The sequence below is a fragment of the Salmo trutta genome, chromosome 2 (genome assembly GCF_901001165.1).
Source record: "Salmo trutta chromosome 2, fSalTru1.1, whole genome shotgun sequence".
NCBI classification, from domain to species: Eukaryota; Metazoa; Chordata; class Actinopteri; order Salmoniformes; family Salmonidae; genus Salmo; species Salmo trutta.
Genome location: NC_042958.1, coordinates 13,258,701 through 13,274,442, shown reverse-complemented (window position 1 = coordinate 13,274,442; position 15,742 = coordinate 13,258,701). Strand labels below are relative to the sequence as shown.

At 44.1% G+C, this 15,742-nt stretch overlaps 1 protein-coding gene across 3 annotated transcripts in view; it reads right to left on the bottom strand.

Moving 5' to 3' along the window:
- Positions 1 to 15,709, bottom strand: part of LOC115150939 (high affinity cAMP-specific 3',5'-cyclic phosphodiesterase 7A-like) — a 42,504-nt gene extending 26,795 nt beyond the window's left edge. For 2 of the 3 annotated variants that reach the window (XM_029694790.1, XM_029694799.1), the window contains exon 1: positions 15,546 to 15,709. In XM_029694790.1, the coding sequence (XP_029550650.1) occupies positions 15,546 to 15,683 (138 nt within the window). In that variant the 5' untranslated portion in view covers positions 15,684 to 15,709. Of the gene's footprint in view, positions 1 to 15,384; positions 15,413 to 15,545 lie in introns of all 3 variants that reach the window. The other variant, XM_029694807.1, reaches the window with a different exon arrangement.
- Between the last annotated feature and the right edge of the window lie 33 nt (positions 15,710 to 15,742).

Sequence of the window (15,742 nt, the reverse complement as noted above, 5' to 3'; positions counted from 1 at the left end):
TGACCTGAACGCATGAACAAAACAGAGGTATTTGGACATAAATATGGAGTATTTCAAACAAAAACAACATTTCTTGTTGAAGTAGCAGTCCTGGGAGTGCATTCTGACGAAGATCAACAAAGGTAAGACAATATTTCTAATACTAATTCTGAGTTTAGGTTGCCCCGAACTTGGCGGGTGTCTGTATAGCTCGCTGTGATGGCTGAGCTATGTACTCAGAATATTGAAAAATGTGCTTTCTCTGTAAAGCCATTTTAAAATCTGACACAGCGGTTGCATCCAGGAGTAGTCTATCTATAATTCTTTAAATAATTGTTATATATTTTCTCAACGTTTATGATGAGTATTTTTGAAAATTGATGTGCACATTCACCGGAAGTTTTGATGGGAATACATTTTCTGAACATCACGCGCCAATGTAAAATGCTGTTTTTGGATAGAAATATGAACTTTATCGAACAAAACATGCATGTATTGTGTAACATAATGTCCTAGGAGTGTCATCTGATGAAGATCGTCAAAGGTTAGTGCTTCATTTAGCTGTGTTTTGGGTTTTATTGACACATGTCCTTGCTTGGAAAATGGCTGTGTGATTATTTTTGTCTATGTACTCGCCTAACATAATCTAATGTTTTGCTTTCGCTGTAAAGCCTTTTTGAAATCGGACAATGTGGTTACATCAAGGAGAAGTGTATGTTTGAGAAAGTTAAATTATGACATTTTGTTGTTTTTGAATTTGCCGCCCTGATATTTCACTGGATGTGACTCGCAGGCGTCCCACGTAGCCCATAGAAGTTAACTTCCTGACTGATGTCTTTAGATTTTGCTTCAATATATCCACATAATTTTCCTGCCACAATTTATTTTGTGAAGTGCACCAGTCCCTCCTGCAGCAAAGCACCCCCACAACATGATGCTGCCACCCCCGTGCTTCACGGTTGGGATGGTGTTCTTCAGGTTACAAGCCTCCCCCTTTTTCCTCCAAACATAACAATGGTTATTATGGGCAAACAGTTCTATTTTTGTTTCATCAGACCAGAGAACATTTCTCCAAAAAGTATGATCTTTGTCCCCATGTGCAGTTGCAAACCGCAGACTGGCTTTTTATGGCGGTTTTGGAGCAGTGGCTTCTTCCTTGCTGAGCGGCCTGTGAGGTTATGTCGATATAGGACTAGTTTTACTGTGGATATAGATACTTTTGTACCCGTTTCCTCCAGCATCTTCATAAGGTCCTTTGCTGTTGTTCTGGAATTGATTTGCACTTTTCGCACCAAAGTGCGTTCATTACTAGCAGACAGAACGCGTCTCCTTCCTGAGCGGTATGACGGCTGCGTGGTCCCATGGTGTTTATACTTGCGTACTACTGTTTGTACAGATGAACGTGGTACTTTCAGGCGTTTGGAAATTGCTCCCAAGGATGAACCAGACTTGTGGAGGTATTTCATTTTTTTTTCCTGAGGTCTTGGCTGATTTCTTTTGATTTTCCCATGATGTCAAGCAAAGAGGCACTGAGTCTGAAGGTAGGTCTTGAAATACATCAACAGGTACACCTCCAATTGACTCAAATGATGTCAATTAGCCTATCAGATGCTTCTAAAGCCATGACATCATTTTCTGGAATTTTCCAAGCTGTTTAAAGGCACAGTCAACTTAGTATGTAAACTTCTGACCCACTGGAATTGTGATACAGTGAATTATAAGTGAAATAATCTGTCTGTAAACAATTGTTGGAAAAATGACTTGTGTCATGCGCAAAGTAGATGTCCTAACCGACTTGCCAAAACTATAGTTTGTTAACAAGAAATTTGTGGAGTGGTTGAAAAACGATTTTTAATGACTCCAACAACTTCCGACTTCAACTGTATAGGCCTAATATGTGTATGTTGGTGCCTGGCCCTACTCAGCAGGTTGCAGTAACATGAGGATCTAACGAAGGGATATCCTCAACCTCCTGTCACCCCAGCCTAGCTATCACCCACAGACAGACACTCAGGCCTGGGCACGGCCTTGGCTCACCTACCCTTGCACCACACACCCCCATCCAAACCTAGTCTCCAGAGAGGTGCGCTCCCACCCTTCTGCATTTGCAGTGAAAGGTGGCAGAGCAAGAGCGGTGTTTATCAGACCATGAGGCATCCTGAAAATCAGTCTTCTCACAAAGATGTATGTAGCGTCCGAATGGTTTGGCCTACAAACTATTATGACCCCTCTATAGAAAGGTGAGTCTCTCACAAACACGTACATGGATGCCCACCAGCCTCACAAGACTATTTCCCCCCCTTAAGTAACCATCTGTCTTATGTAACCATACCAAATGAAACATATTGGTGTGCCCTGTAAGAATTTGTCAGCGAGTGGGTAGGCCAGCTCTACCATCCCTTCTATTGGGCAACGTGCGATCACTGGAAAATAAACTGGGTGATGTCCGTTCGAGACTATCCTACCAACGGGACATTAAAACTGTAATATCTTCTGTTTCACAGAGTCGTGGCTGAACGACAACACGGATATACATTTGGCTGGGTTTTCCATGCATCGGCAGGACAAAACAGCTAGGTCTGGTAAGGAATATGTTCCGGGATTCATCCAACGGCATTGAGGAGTATACCACCTCAGTCACCGGCTTCATCAATAAGTGTATCGACAACATAGCCCCCACAGTAGCTGTACATACATATCCCAACCAGAAACCATGGATTACAGGCAACATCCACACCGAGCTAAAGGCTGGAGCTGCCGCTTTCAAGGAGTGAGACAGTAATCCGGACGCTTATAAGAAATCCCGCAATGCCCTCCGACGAACCATCAAACAGGCAAAACGTCAATACAGGACTAAGATTGAATCCTACTACACCGGCTCTGACGCTCATCGGATGTGGCAGGGCTTGTAAACTATTACGGATGACAAAAGGGACACCCAGCCACGAGTTGCCCAGTGACGCAAGCCTACCATACGAGCTAAATGCCTTTTATGCTCGCTTCGAGGCAAGCAACACTGAAGCATGCATGAGAGCACCAGCTGTTCCGGACACTGGTGTGATCACGCTTTCCGTAGCCCTAACCCTTAAAAACGGGTCAACATTCACAAGGCCGAGGGACCAGATGGATTACCAGGACGTGTACTCAAAGCATGCATGGACCAACTGGCAAGTGTCTTCACTGACATGTTCAACCTCTCCCTGACTGAGTCTGTAATACTTACATGTTTCAAGCAGACCACCATAGTCCGTGTGCCCAAGAAAGTGAAGGTAACCTGCCTAAATGACTACTGCCCCAACACATATGTGAGATTGCTGTTCATCGACTACAGCTCAACGTTCAACACCATAGTGCCCTCAAAGCTCATCAATAAGCTAAAGGACCCTGGGACTAAACACCTCCTTCTGCAACTGGATCCTGGACGTCCTGACAGTCTGCCCCCAGGTGGTAAGGATAGGCAACAACACATCTGTCACTTAGTCCCCTCAACTCCAACACCATCATTAAGTTTGATGATGACACAACAGTGGTAGACCTGATCAGAGAACGATTAAACAGCCTATAGGGAGGAGGTCAGAGACCTGGCAGTGTGGTGCCAGGACAACAACCTCTCCCTCAACGTGAGCAAGACAAAGGAGCTGATCGTGGACTACAGGAAAAGGAGGGCAGAACACACCAAGACAGGTCGTGAATACCTGGCACGACAACACCTTTTCCCTCTCAGGTGACTGAAAAGATTTGTCATGGGTCCCCAGATCCTCAAAAAGTTCTACAGCTGCACCATGAAGAGCATCCTGACCGGTTGTCTCACCGCCTGGTATGGCGCTACAGAGGGTAGTGTGTACAGCCCAGTACCTCACTGGGGCCAAGCTTCCTGCCATCCAGGACCTATATACTAGGCATGTCAGTGGAAGGCCCAAATTAATTGTCAGACTCCAAGACAGTTCTCTCTGCTACCGCACGGCAAGTGGTACTGGAGTGCCAAAGTCTAGGTCCAAAAGGCTCCTTTACAGCTTCTACCCCCAATCCATAAGACTGCTGAACAATTAATAAAATGGCCACCGGACTATTTACATTGACCCCCCCCCCCCCCCCCCCCCGTTTTCTTTTTACACTGCTGCTACTCGCTGTTTATTATCTATGCATAGTCACTTTACCTCCACCTACATGTACAAATGACCTTCACTAACCTGTACCCCCACACATTGACTAGGTACCCAACCCATTGCCTCCTTATTGTTATTTTGTGTTACTTTATTTAACTATTTCTTGAACTGCATTGTTGTTAAGGACTCGTAAGTAAACATTTCATAGTAAGGTCTACACCTGCTGTAGTCGGCACATGTGACAAATAAAATTGGATCATACAAATGGTCCCGGAATTACATTTACCATGTTACGTCTAGTCTATGAGACCAGGCTGACCACACAGGCCTGTGACGTCAATCGGCTCAGCCTCATTTGTATCCATGATTTTTATCCATTACCATTCCCTCGGTCATTCGGTCTCACACACACACACCTCCCTTTCTCTCCCATCCCCTCTGGGCTCTTCTGTCAAAAGGAAAAATGTAACACTTTGAAGCCATTTTCTCCCACAATGCAGTATGTGTAGAGGCTGTGTAAACATTCATTTATTGAGGCTTAAAAATCACACATTACAATTAACAAAATGTCTAAGCAGGTTATGGCCTGGTCCTATTGTCAATTGTACCATCTGAAAACACAGTCGTGTAGTAAAGCTATAGTGACCAGTTTACCAACCATTGTCACACACCAGCTTATTTGTCACATGCGTCATAGACAACAGGTGTAGACTAACAGTGAAATGCTAACTTACAGGTACTTTTTCATAGAATGCAGAGTTAACAAATAAAATAGAGACAAGGAATAAATACGCAGTGAATGAAACACTTAAAACACACACACAGAGTAGAAAATAACATTGCTATATAGACAGGGAGTGCCAGTAATGAGTCGAGGTGCAGGGGTACGAGGTAATTGAGGTAGCTATAGGTAGGGGTAAAGTGACTAGGCAACAGGATAGATAGACAGCAGCAGCAGCGTGTGGGGAGTGTGAAAGTGTGTATGACGTCAGTATGCATGTGTGTGGGCGTATGTACAGTAGTGTGTGTGTGTGTGTATGTATTAGGGTGTCATTGTAAGGGTAAAGTCCAGTGTGTGTGCATAGAATCAGTGCAAAAAATAAATAAGTCAATGCAGGTACTCTGGGTAGCCATTTGATTGGGGGGGGGGGGGGGGGGGGGGGGGGGGGTAGAAGCTGTTCAGGGTGCGGTTGGTTCCAGACTTAATGCATTGGTACCGCTTGCTGTGCAGTAGCAGAGAGAACAGTCTTGGAGTCAGACAATTATTTGGGCCTTCCTCTGACACCGCCTGGTATAGAGGTCCTGGATGGCAGAGAGCTTGGCCCTCTGTAGCGCCTTGCGGTCAGATGCCAAGCAGTTTCCATAGCAAGCGGTGACGCAGACAATCAAGATGCTCCCGATAGTGCAGCTGTAGAACTTTGAAGATCTGAGGGACCATGCCAAATCTTTACAGCCTCCTGAGGGGGAAGAAGCAATGTCATGCCCTCTTCACAACGGTGTTGGGGTGTTTGGACCATGATAGATCCAATTCTAACCACTTACAAACACAGATAAGGATCAGAGGGGAGAATCTCAATTGCATACTCCGTGTCCCCACTCCTCTCCAAACCTATTGGAGAAGATCAGAGAGAGGGACCTCTGGCTCTCATCCAATTGGTTTTGAGAAGGAGGCAAGTAGCGAGGCTGCAAGGAGAATGCAATTGAGATTCTCCCAGGTTTGTTCTCCTACAAGCACACACACACACACTTTAGTAATTTAGTAGTGAGTGCATACATTTTCATACACACTCTCTCTGGGTGTGTCCGTCTCCCTCTGTCCCTCTAAGTCTAAGCTCACATGACGGTGGCAGCCAATCCAAGGCTAATCTTTTACCATCTGGCAAACAGGCTTGACTCACGGTAGGTAATGTGGTGCAGTATTTTACTGTCAACACGTCACTGTGTTTACACACAGCACCGCCACTTAGCGTGTGAGTAATAACCACCGTGTGTGTGGGCGAGGCACTCAGGCATATAGAGAACAGCATCAAACTCACAACACAAGGCTGGCAGCCTGATACTACCTTTGGATAAGGGCAAAGTAACATGCCCCGATAACCCACCTCACTGTAAACAGAAATATACTGTACACAACGCTGGCATTGGCAGATGTTTGGGCTTTGTGTGCTAGTATGGTCACTATATCAATGTCACAGCTAAATGTGCAGAGGAACACACACAAAGATAAGACACAGACAGGCATAACCACAGACAGGCATAACCACAGACAGGCATAACCACAGACAGGCATAACCACAGACAGGCATAACCATACGCAAAGACCCCAAACTAGTGGATATAACCTTCTTACTCACACAGAGCTTTGGCTGACATCTGCTGCCGGTGTCTAGGCTGGCCTGTACGGTCACTCATCACGTCAGTTAGCAGCCAACGGGAAGGATTACCCTCTACTCTACTAGAGGTCACAACCCCAGCACACACACGTCAAACAGGACGGGAGGGGTGTATATACCATACAGTACCGGCCAAAAGTTTGGATACACCTACTCATTCAAGGATTTCTTTATTTAGACTATTTTCTACATTGTAGAATAATAGTGAAGACATCCACACTATGAAATAACATGAAATCTGGTAACCAAAAATAAGTGTTAAACAAATCAAAATATGTTATACTTGGAGATTCTTCGAAGTAGACACCCTTTGCCTTGATGACAGCTTTGCACACACTTGGCATTTTCTCAACCAGCTTCACCTGGAATGCTTTTCCAACAGTATTGAAGGAGTTAGCACATATGCTGAGTACTTGTTGGCTGCTTTTCCTTCACTCTGTGGTCCAACTTATCCAAAACCATCTCAGTTGGGTTGAGGTCAGGTGATTGTGGAGACCAGGTCATCTGTCGTTACACCAATGTGTACCTAACCATAAACATCAATGCCTTTCTTAAAATCAATTAAAAAAAATCAATCAATAACATGAATTCCATCACTCTCCTTCTTGGTCAAATAGTCCTTACACAGCCTGGAGGTGTGTTGGATCATTGTCCTGTTGAAAAACAAATGATAGTCCCACTAAGCACAAACCAGAAGGGATGGTGTATGGCTACAGAATGCTGTGGTAGCCACACTGGTTAAGTGTGCCTTGAATTCTAAATAAATCACAGACAGTGTCACCAGCAAAGCACCCCCACACCATCACACCCGCTCCATGCTTCACGGTGGGAATCACACATGCAGAGATCTGTTCACCTACTCTGCGTCTCACAAAGACACAGCAGTTGGAACCAAAAATCTCAAATTTGGACTCATTGGTCTAATGTCCATTCCTTGTGTTTCTTGGCCCAAGCAAGTCTCTTCTTATTGGTGTCCTTTAGTACTGGTTTCTTTGCAGCAATTCGACCGTGAAGGCCTGATTCACACAGTCTCCTCTGAACAGTTGATGTTGAGATGTCTGTTATGTGAACTCTGAAGCATTTATTTGGGTTGCAATTTCCAAGGCTGGTAACTAATGAACTTATCCTCTGCAGCAGAGGTAACTCTGGGTCTTCCTTTCCTGTGGTGGTCCTCATGAGAGACAGTTTCATCATAGCACTTGATGGTTTTTACGACTGCACTTGAAGAAACTTTCAAAGTTCTTGAAATGTTCCGTATTGCCTGACCTTCATGTCTTAAAAAGTAATGGACTGTCATTTCTCTTTGCTTATTTGAGCTGTTCTTGCCATAGTATGGACTTGGTCTTTAACCAAATAGGGCTATCTTCTTTATACCTCCCCTACCTTGTCACATCACAACTGATTGGCTCAAACACATTAAAGAAAAGACATTCCACAAATTAACTTAAGGCACACCTGTTAATTGAAATGCATTCTAGGTGACTACATCATGAAGCTGGTTGAGAGAATGCCAAGAGTGTGCAAAGCTGTCATCAAGGCAAGGGGTGGCTACTTTGAAGAATCTCAAACATAGAATGTAACATTGATTTGTTTAACTCTTTTTTTGGTTACTACATGATTCCATGTGTTATATTTAGTAGATGTCTTCACTATTCTACAATGTAGAAAATAGTAAAAACCCTTGAATGAGTAGGTGTTCTAAAACTTTTGACCAGTACTGTATGTGATATTTCAGTTTTCTATTTTTAATAAATTAGCAAAAAATATTAAATGAACCTGTTTTTGCTTTGTCATTATGGGGTAGTGTGTAGATTGATGAGAAGAAAAAAAATAAACGTACTTTTAGAATAAGGCTGTCACAAACACAATGTCACAGATGTCTCAAGTTGAGGGAGCATGCAATTGGCATGCTGACTGCAGGAATGTCCACCAGAGCTGTTGCCAGAGAATTTCATGTTCATTTCTCTACCATAAGCCGCCTCCAATGTCATTAGAGAATTTGACAGTACGTCCAACTAGCCTCACAACCGCAGACCACGTGCATGGCGTTGTGTCGGCAAGCAGTTTGCTGATGTCAATGTTGTGAACAGAGAGCCCCATGGTGGCAGTGGGGTTATGGTACGGGCAGGCATAAGCTACGGACAATTTGAATGCACAGAAATACCGTGATGAGATCCCGAGGCTCATTGTGAGGCCCATTTCTCTTAAAGTATTTGTGACCGACAGATGCATATCTGTATTCCCAGCAGAGGTCGACCGATTAAAATCGGAATGGACGATTAATTAGGGCCAATTTCAAGTTTTCATAACAATCGGTAATCGCCATTTTTGGACACCGATTATGGCCGATTACATTGCACTCCACGAGGAGACTGCGTGGCAGGCTGACTACTTGTTATGCCAGTGCAGCAAGGAGCCAAGGTAAGGTGCTAGCTAGCATTAAACTTATCTTATAAAAAAAACTAACTACACATGGTTGATGATATTACTAGTTTATCTAGCTTGTCCTGCGTTGCATATAGTCAATGCGCTGCCTGTTAATTTATTATTGAATCACAACCTACTTCGCCAAACGGGTGATTTAACAAGCGCATTCACGAAAAAAAGCACTGTCGTTGCACCAATGTGTACCTAACCATAAACATCAATGCCTTTCTTAAAATCAATACACAAGTATATATTTTTAAACCTACATATTTAGTTAATATTGCCTGCTAACATGAATTTCTTTTAACTAGGGAAATTGTTTCACTTCTCTTGCGTTCTGTGCAAGCAGAGTCAGGGTATATGCAGCAGTTTGGGCCGCCTGGCTCGTTGCGAACTGTGGGAAGACCATTTCTTCCTAACAAAGACCGTAATTAATTTGACAGAATTGTACATAATATTGAAGATTGTGCAATGTAACAGGAATATTTAGACTTAGGGATGACACCTGTTAGATAAAATACGGAACGGTTCCGTATTTCACTGAAAGAAAAAAACGTTTTGTTTTTGAAATGACAGTTTCTGGATTTGACCATATTAATGAGCTAAGGCTCGTATTTCTGTGCGTTATTATAATTAAGTCTATGATTTGAAAGAGCAGTCTGAGCGGTGGTAGGCAGCAGCAGGCTCGTAAGCATTCATTCAAACAGCACTTTCTTCCATTTGCCAGCAGCTCTTCGCTGTGCTTCAAGCATTGCGCTGTTTATGACTTCAAGCCTATCAACTCCCGAGATTAGGCTAGCTATACTGAAGTACCTATTAGAACATCCAATAGTCAAGGGTATATGAAATACAAATGGTATAGAGAGAAATAGTCCTATAATTCCTATAATAACTACAACCTAAAACTTCTTACCTGGGAATATTGAAGACTCATGTTAAAAGGAACCACCAGCTTTCATATGTTCTCATGTTCTGAGCAAGGAAATTAAACGTTAGCTTTTTTACATGGCACATATTGCACTTTTACTTTCTTCTCCAACACTTTGTTTTTGCATTATTTAAACCAAATTTAACTTTTCATTATTTATTTGGGACTAAATTGATTTTATTGATGTATTATATTAAGTTAAAATAAGTGTTCATTCAGTATTGTTGTAATTGTCATATATATATAAAACATTTAAAACATCTGCTGATTAATCGGTATCGGCTTTTTTTGGTCCTCCAATAATCGGTATCGGCGTTGAAAAAAAACAATCTGTCGACCTCTAATTCCCAGTCATGTGAAATCCATAGATTAGGACCAAATTCATTTATTTAAATTGACTGATTTCCTCATCTGAACTGTAACTCAATAAAAAAATAGGAAATTGTTGCATATATTTTTATTTTACCTTTAACGAGGCAAGTCAGTTAAGAACAAATTCTTATTTACAATGACAGTGGGTTAACTGCCTTGTTCGGGTGCAGAACAGATTTTAACCTTGTCAGCTCAGGGATTCGATCTAGCAACCTTTCAGTTACCGGCCCAACACTAACCACTTTGCTACCTACCGCCCCAAAATTGTTCAAGATAGATAGGATATCCCCCTCAGACCAGGGTCAGGCAACCCACCCAGGGTCTCTGGGTTTGTAGGTCAGACTGGATGGAGGATTCAGCCATAGACAGGTTACCACCATAGTGTATGTAGGTTGTCATTTAACCTACTTGCAAACAAACTAACAAAGTGTGCCTTAAAATGTACCTTTTGTCTGAGATAAACGTTTTAGATTAAGTAAACAAACAAATGTTTTCAGACAGAATTCAAGCATAACGCATTGAGAAAGTTTTCAGCATTGAGTTTGGTCTCATGTAGCCTAGTTGATGCTGTATTGAAGGCGTACTTGAAGCTAGTGAATCTAAACCCAACCAGAACTCTACAGAGCTAACCCTGCGAATGATCATTTATGCCAAGTCTAGCAGCTCCAGGTCTTTACAGTGGTGTTCAGCAGAGACTGGTCAAAGCTCATCCACACACACACACTTCCCTGTTTTAGCCCCATTGATAAAACCTGACTTCCTCATGTTGGGTTCTAGCCGAGGGCATAAAACACTGGGTTCTAGCCGAGGGCATAAAACACTGGGTTCTAGCCCAGGGCATAAAACACTGGGTTCTAGCCCAGGACATAAAACACTGGGTTCTAGCCCAGGGCATAAAACACTGGGTTCTAGCCTAGGACATAAAACACTGGGTTCTAGCCCAGGGCATAAAACACTGGGTTCTAGCTGAGGGCATAAAACACTGGGTTCTAGCTGAGGGCGCAAAACACTGGGTTCTAGCTGAGGGCGCAAAACACTGGGTTCTAGCCCAGGGCGCAAAACACTGGGTTCTAGCCCAGGGCGCAAAACACTGGGTTCTAGCCCAGGGCATAAAACACTGGGTTCTAGCCCAGGGCATAAAACACTGGGTTCTAGCCCAGGGCATAAAACACTGGGTTCTAGCCCAGGGCATAAAACACTGGGTTCTAGCCCAGGGCATAAAACACTGGGTTCTAGCTGAGGACTGCCCACAGACAGACAGCACAAGTCAGGCTAAGGAGGAAGCCATCACTATTCCCATAAACTCTGGAATAATACACACGGTGTGTCTAAACAGATAGAGCAGCAGAGCTTCATAAAGTGACAGCTTCCTCCTGAGTTATGGACCCTCGCGGTGCAATGCTGTAATACGTCATGGTACATTCCAGTAAGGCAGTGCTAAAGCCATAAACCTGGACTTAACTGCAATGCAGGTTGCTGCATGTGTGCACGCGTGTGTGCCATTGCTTACACAAATCCAGTTTGAATCTGCTTGCCAACACGGGTTATATAGGGAGTGGACACACTCCACTCCGGGCTGTTGCAGGGAGATTTCACTGCAGTGGAATTCCACAGCCATCCAGGCAGTGGCTCAGGGTATTGAAACACCTGTTGCATGTGAAGTGAATCAAGGTAAAAATGTAGTCATTCATAACCGCCACTCCAATGCTAATGTTTCACAGAGTAAACACAAAGAGCAGGAAGGAAGACTTGCTTGTAGCCCGAGCAGTGAGAATGCAGCACAAACTGTCTGTGGTGTTGACGTGTACAGCCTCATTCTCACATCCCATTGTACTCAACACAGTAGCACATAAACAACACTAACGTGACAGAGGGGCCCCGAGAGAGAGAGAATTGTACGGTTAGTTTAGATCCTTCCTGTTTCCTACTGTAAATAAGGTCCTGAACTGAAGTCCTAAACTCCTCCAGGGAGAGTAAATACTCCTGTTAACTGAGTCATGTAAAGAAAACTCCAGACATTTGATAAGGGACAGTGCTATTCCTAAAGGGGGAACAGTCAGACTATTCTCATGAAGGTTGTGTCAGTTTGGCGTGTTGGGGGTTAAAGTCGTGTGAATGTGAAAGAGCAGCAGCAAGGCTCTGAACAGCTCCTTCAGCATTCTTACCACATCCTGAAACTACATCAATCTAGCCACACATGCCACCATCTCAAAACCGTATCGCTTCAGTTAACGTCAACGAGCCAACGCAACAATAAAAGTGCACTCTTTTACACCCCCCTAAACACGCCCACAGCCAACAACTCTTGATGGGAGCCCCTCTGTCTGCAGAAAAACAACCGGGGGCATCTCGTCCTGTTGCGTACCTCGCTGGATTATATTTGCCAATTCTCCTTTTTCCTGTCGTAAATCAGCATGTGACTTACTGCTCCAACTCATCAACAGGGTGTTTCTGTCGACATTGATATTGAGAAATCTATTGGCTCCGCGGTGTGTATTTCAGTGATCGATCAATGCTCCAGGCACAGTGGCACATGGTACTGGCAGCTGCATTGTTCCCTGTAATGGCCTGGCTCTCTCGATGTAAACACCAACTCAGGAGTCAAATGAGGTAATCTTGCCTGTGTGTAATGTAAACCACATGATTAAATGACCGTGTTCTACTCCTTGTCCTGTACAACAGGACTTGTCAAAGTGTCCGACATCAAACTAATGTCTACTTGACTCCTAGGGTGGACCTGCCCACTCTGTTTCCAATCTACTTGGACATTATCCTGATGTCATATCTAAGTCAAACACCTTGAAGCCATAGAATATACTTTAGCCTTCCCTTTTTACACCTCAACCTACATATGTATAGGCCCCTAGAAGGTGTTTCTCATTTAAATGTAATGTCATTCCATTGATCCTGTCTACAGAGTCTGCATGCAGTAGGCTACAATATTGCTGCAAACTAAAAGCCCTACGGACACAAACAAAGCTTCTCTTCCAATGCTGTGGCCATGGGAGCCGCTACGCCTCTTCTAGAGCATATTTCACACCCATTCACATGCATACTCCAAGGAAACTTTTGTTTTTGTGCTTGAACTCTACACTTCCACCCTCTGTTTACAAGAGGAAATGTGAGTGAGATCTGAGTGGCCTCAGAAACTGGGCACGTTGAACCGGCTCCCTCAGTAAGGCTAGCTCTAGCCGTTCCCATGTCCCTGCTTCCACAAACACCAGGACCAAGCAGCGAGCACACTGGTTCCAGAACCACAGAAAAGACACTGCAGTGACCACAGAGGAAAAGACTCACCCTTATGGCCAAACAGTGGGAGAAAAACACAAATGTTGAGAGGGACAGTAGTCGCACCATGGCAGCGATGGTGTGTGTTCTGAAAAAGCCCACAAAGCAAACATCTCCCTTCCCTCCCCTACTGGGGCAAGTCTTACCTCCCCTACTGGGGCAAGTCTTACCTCCCCCTACTGGGGCAAGTCTTACCTCCCCCTACTGGGGCAAGTCTTACCTCCCCCTACTGGGGCAAGTCTTACCTCCCCCTACTGGGGCAAGTCTTACCTCCCCCTACTGGGGCAAGTCTTACCTCCCCTATTGGGGCAAGTCTTACCTCCCCTACTGGGGCAAGTCTTACCTCCCCCACTGGGGCAAGTCTTACCTCCCCTACTGGGGCAAGTCTTACCTCCCCTACTGGGGCAAGTCTTACCTCCCCTACTGGGGCAAGTCTTAACTCTGTAGTGCTGATCTCTTCACATGAAGAAACCAAAATCTGATGCAAATCAAGTAACCCCACAAAGCCTGCAGCTCGTAAGAGCCCAACAGCACACAGCCACCCATTACAAATGAACTGTGGCCCACTCCAGAAAAACAAGAGGCAAACACAACCCAGGAGCACAATGGACCCTACAGTGCATTTGTACACAGGGCCATCTGATCTAGCGCCCTGCTGACTATGGTCTTCTCACAGGGGGCATAGAACTAGAATGAGCAGAAGGGACATCCCCTGTTCAAAGCAACGTTACATGGTGTAACATGGCAGCCATTTGGAATATTCAACTAACTAATGATCATCACATCAGAAAACTGAGCGAGACTTTATCCGTTCTAGTAACAAATTCTATGCTGGGTGGTCGGGACTCCGGTGGTCCTTCAGTGGGGAGGGTCTGAAGCATGGTCCATCAGAGACCAGTGCTCTAGAATGTGAGCCCACACAATCGGACCCTCTACTATCCCACAATGCATGCTAACACACACCACTTCTACAAGGATGATGGAACACAAAGGGCCCGGAGTGATGGATGGATGTAGCTTGTCTGGTTGATATATCCCTGCGCACATTCCACAACACCTGACAGAAAAGAATTTATCCTGAGAGCCAGAGAAAGGTGGGCTCAGAGAGGGGCTGTATATCTGTCAATGAGTGTGATTTGAAAGCAGACACACGTGGGTGGTTATGTGAAGCAGTGGGCTTGACAAAAGACTAATGGATTGCCCACCGAAGAGGGATGGGACCCGAACACAAAACACACGTCTCACTGCCTGGTTAATGTGTTACAATGCCATGGGAGTTAAATGGGGGGGGGGGGGGGGGGGGGGGCTGACTTGAACAAAAGTGCGATGTATAACTATTCTGTAGGATGACTACGAACTACTAAACATGATACAAGTTCGCATCATCACCATTAGTTGATTACTTTAGTCATATGTTATCAGTTCCAGAACTTACCAAATTGAAAATATAATAATAATGTTATGACGTTATAATGACAAAGATATTGGCTTCCTTGCAAAGTTTGCATCAAAAGATACTGAAACTCATAGGCCTAAGCGACATTGCACAACTATGCCATTAATAGGCCTACTGTGCAATTGGAGGATAAGAACTAAAGGAATAGGTTATCCAATGTGGCTCAATATTTTAACGCGAGTCTGTTAACGTGTCTAGATTGGAACACACTACAAAGTAGACAGGCAGCACATTCCTCGGCGCACACATTATAACAACTGGTAGGAGACAGTTGTTGCAACTAACACTAAGCATTGCAACAATAACAAAACAGACAATGTTCCAGATACTGTACAGTCATGTGTATGTGCAGAATTGAAACGTGACTGTATTAACTGATCAATTACAACGGTTCATGTTGTACAGTTTCAGGGTGACATTGCAAATTGATACCACCTGCAGGATTCCCATACGACTCATGAATCTGAAAGAAGCGATTCAACAGCTGGTTATTAGGTAGTACATGACGTTTGTCATCAACTTGATTATGTAGTGTCAATATGGCGTGCAGAAACCATGTATTTGAAACCGAAACAGGTCAAATAATTAGGTAGTACCTGAGACAGCTGTCTTGGATCAGGAGCGCCGAAGAGAGACGAGCTGGAGCTGAAACTGATGGCACCTCTCCGGCTGAGGACATGCTTAGGAACCGGCCTGTCTAGAGGCAAAACCGGCAGCTGATAACATACTTCCATTGAACAAAGTCAGAGCTGGATCCAGATCAAAATTCAAATTAAAAAAAAATGTATAAACA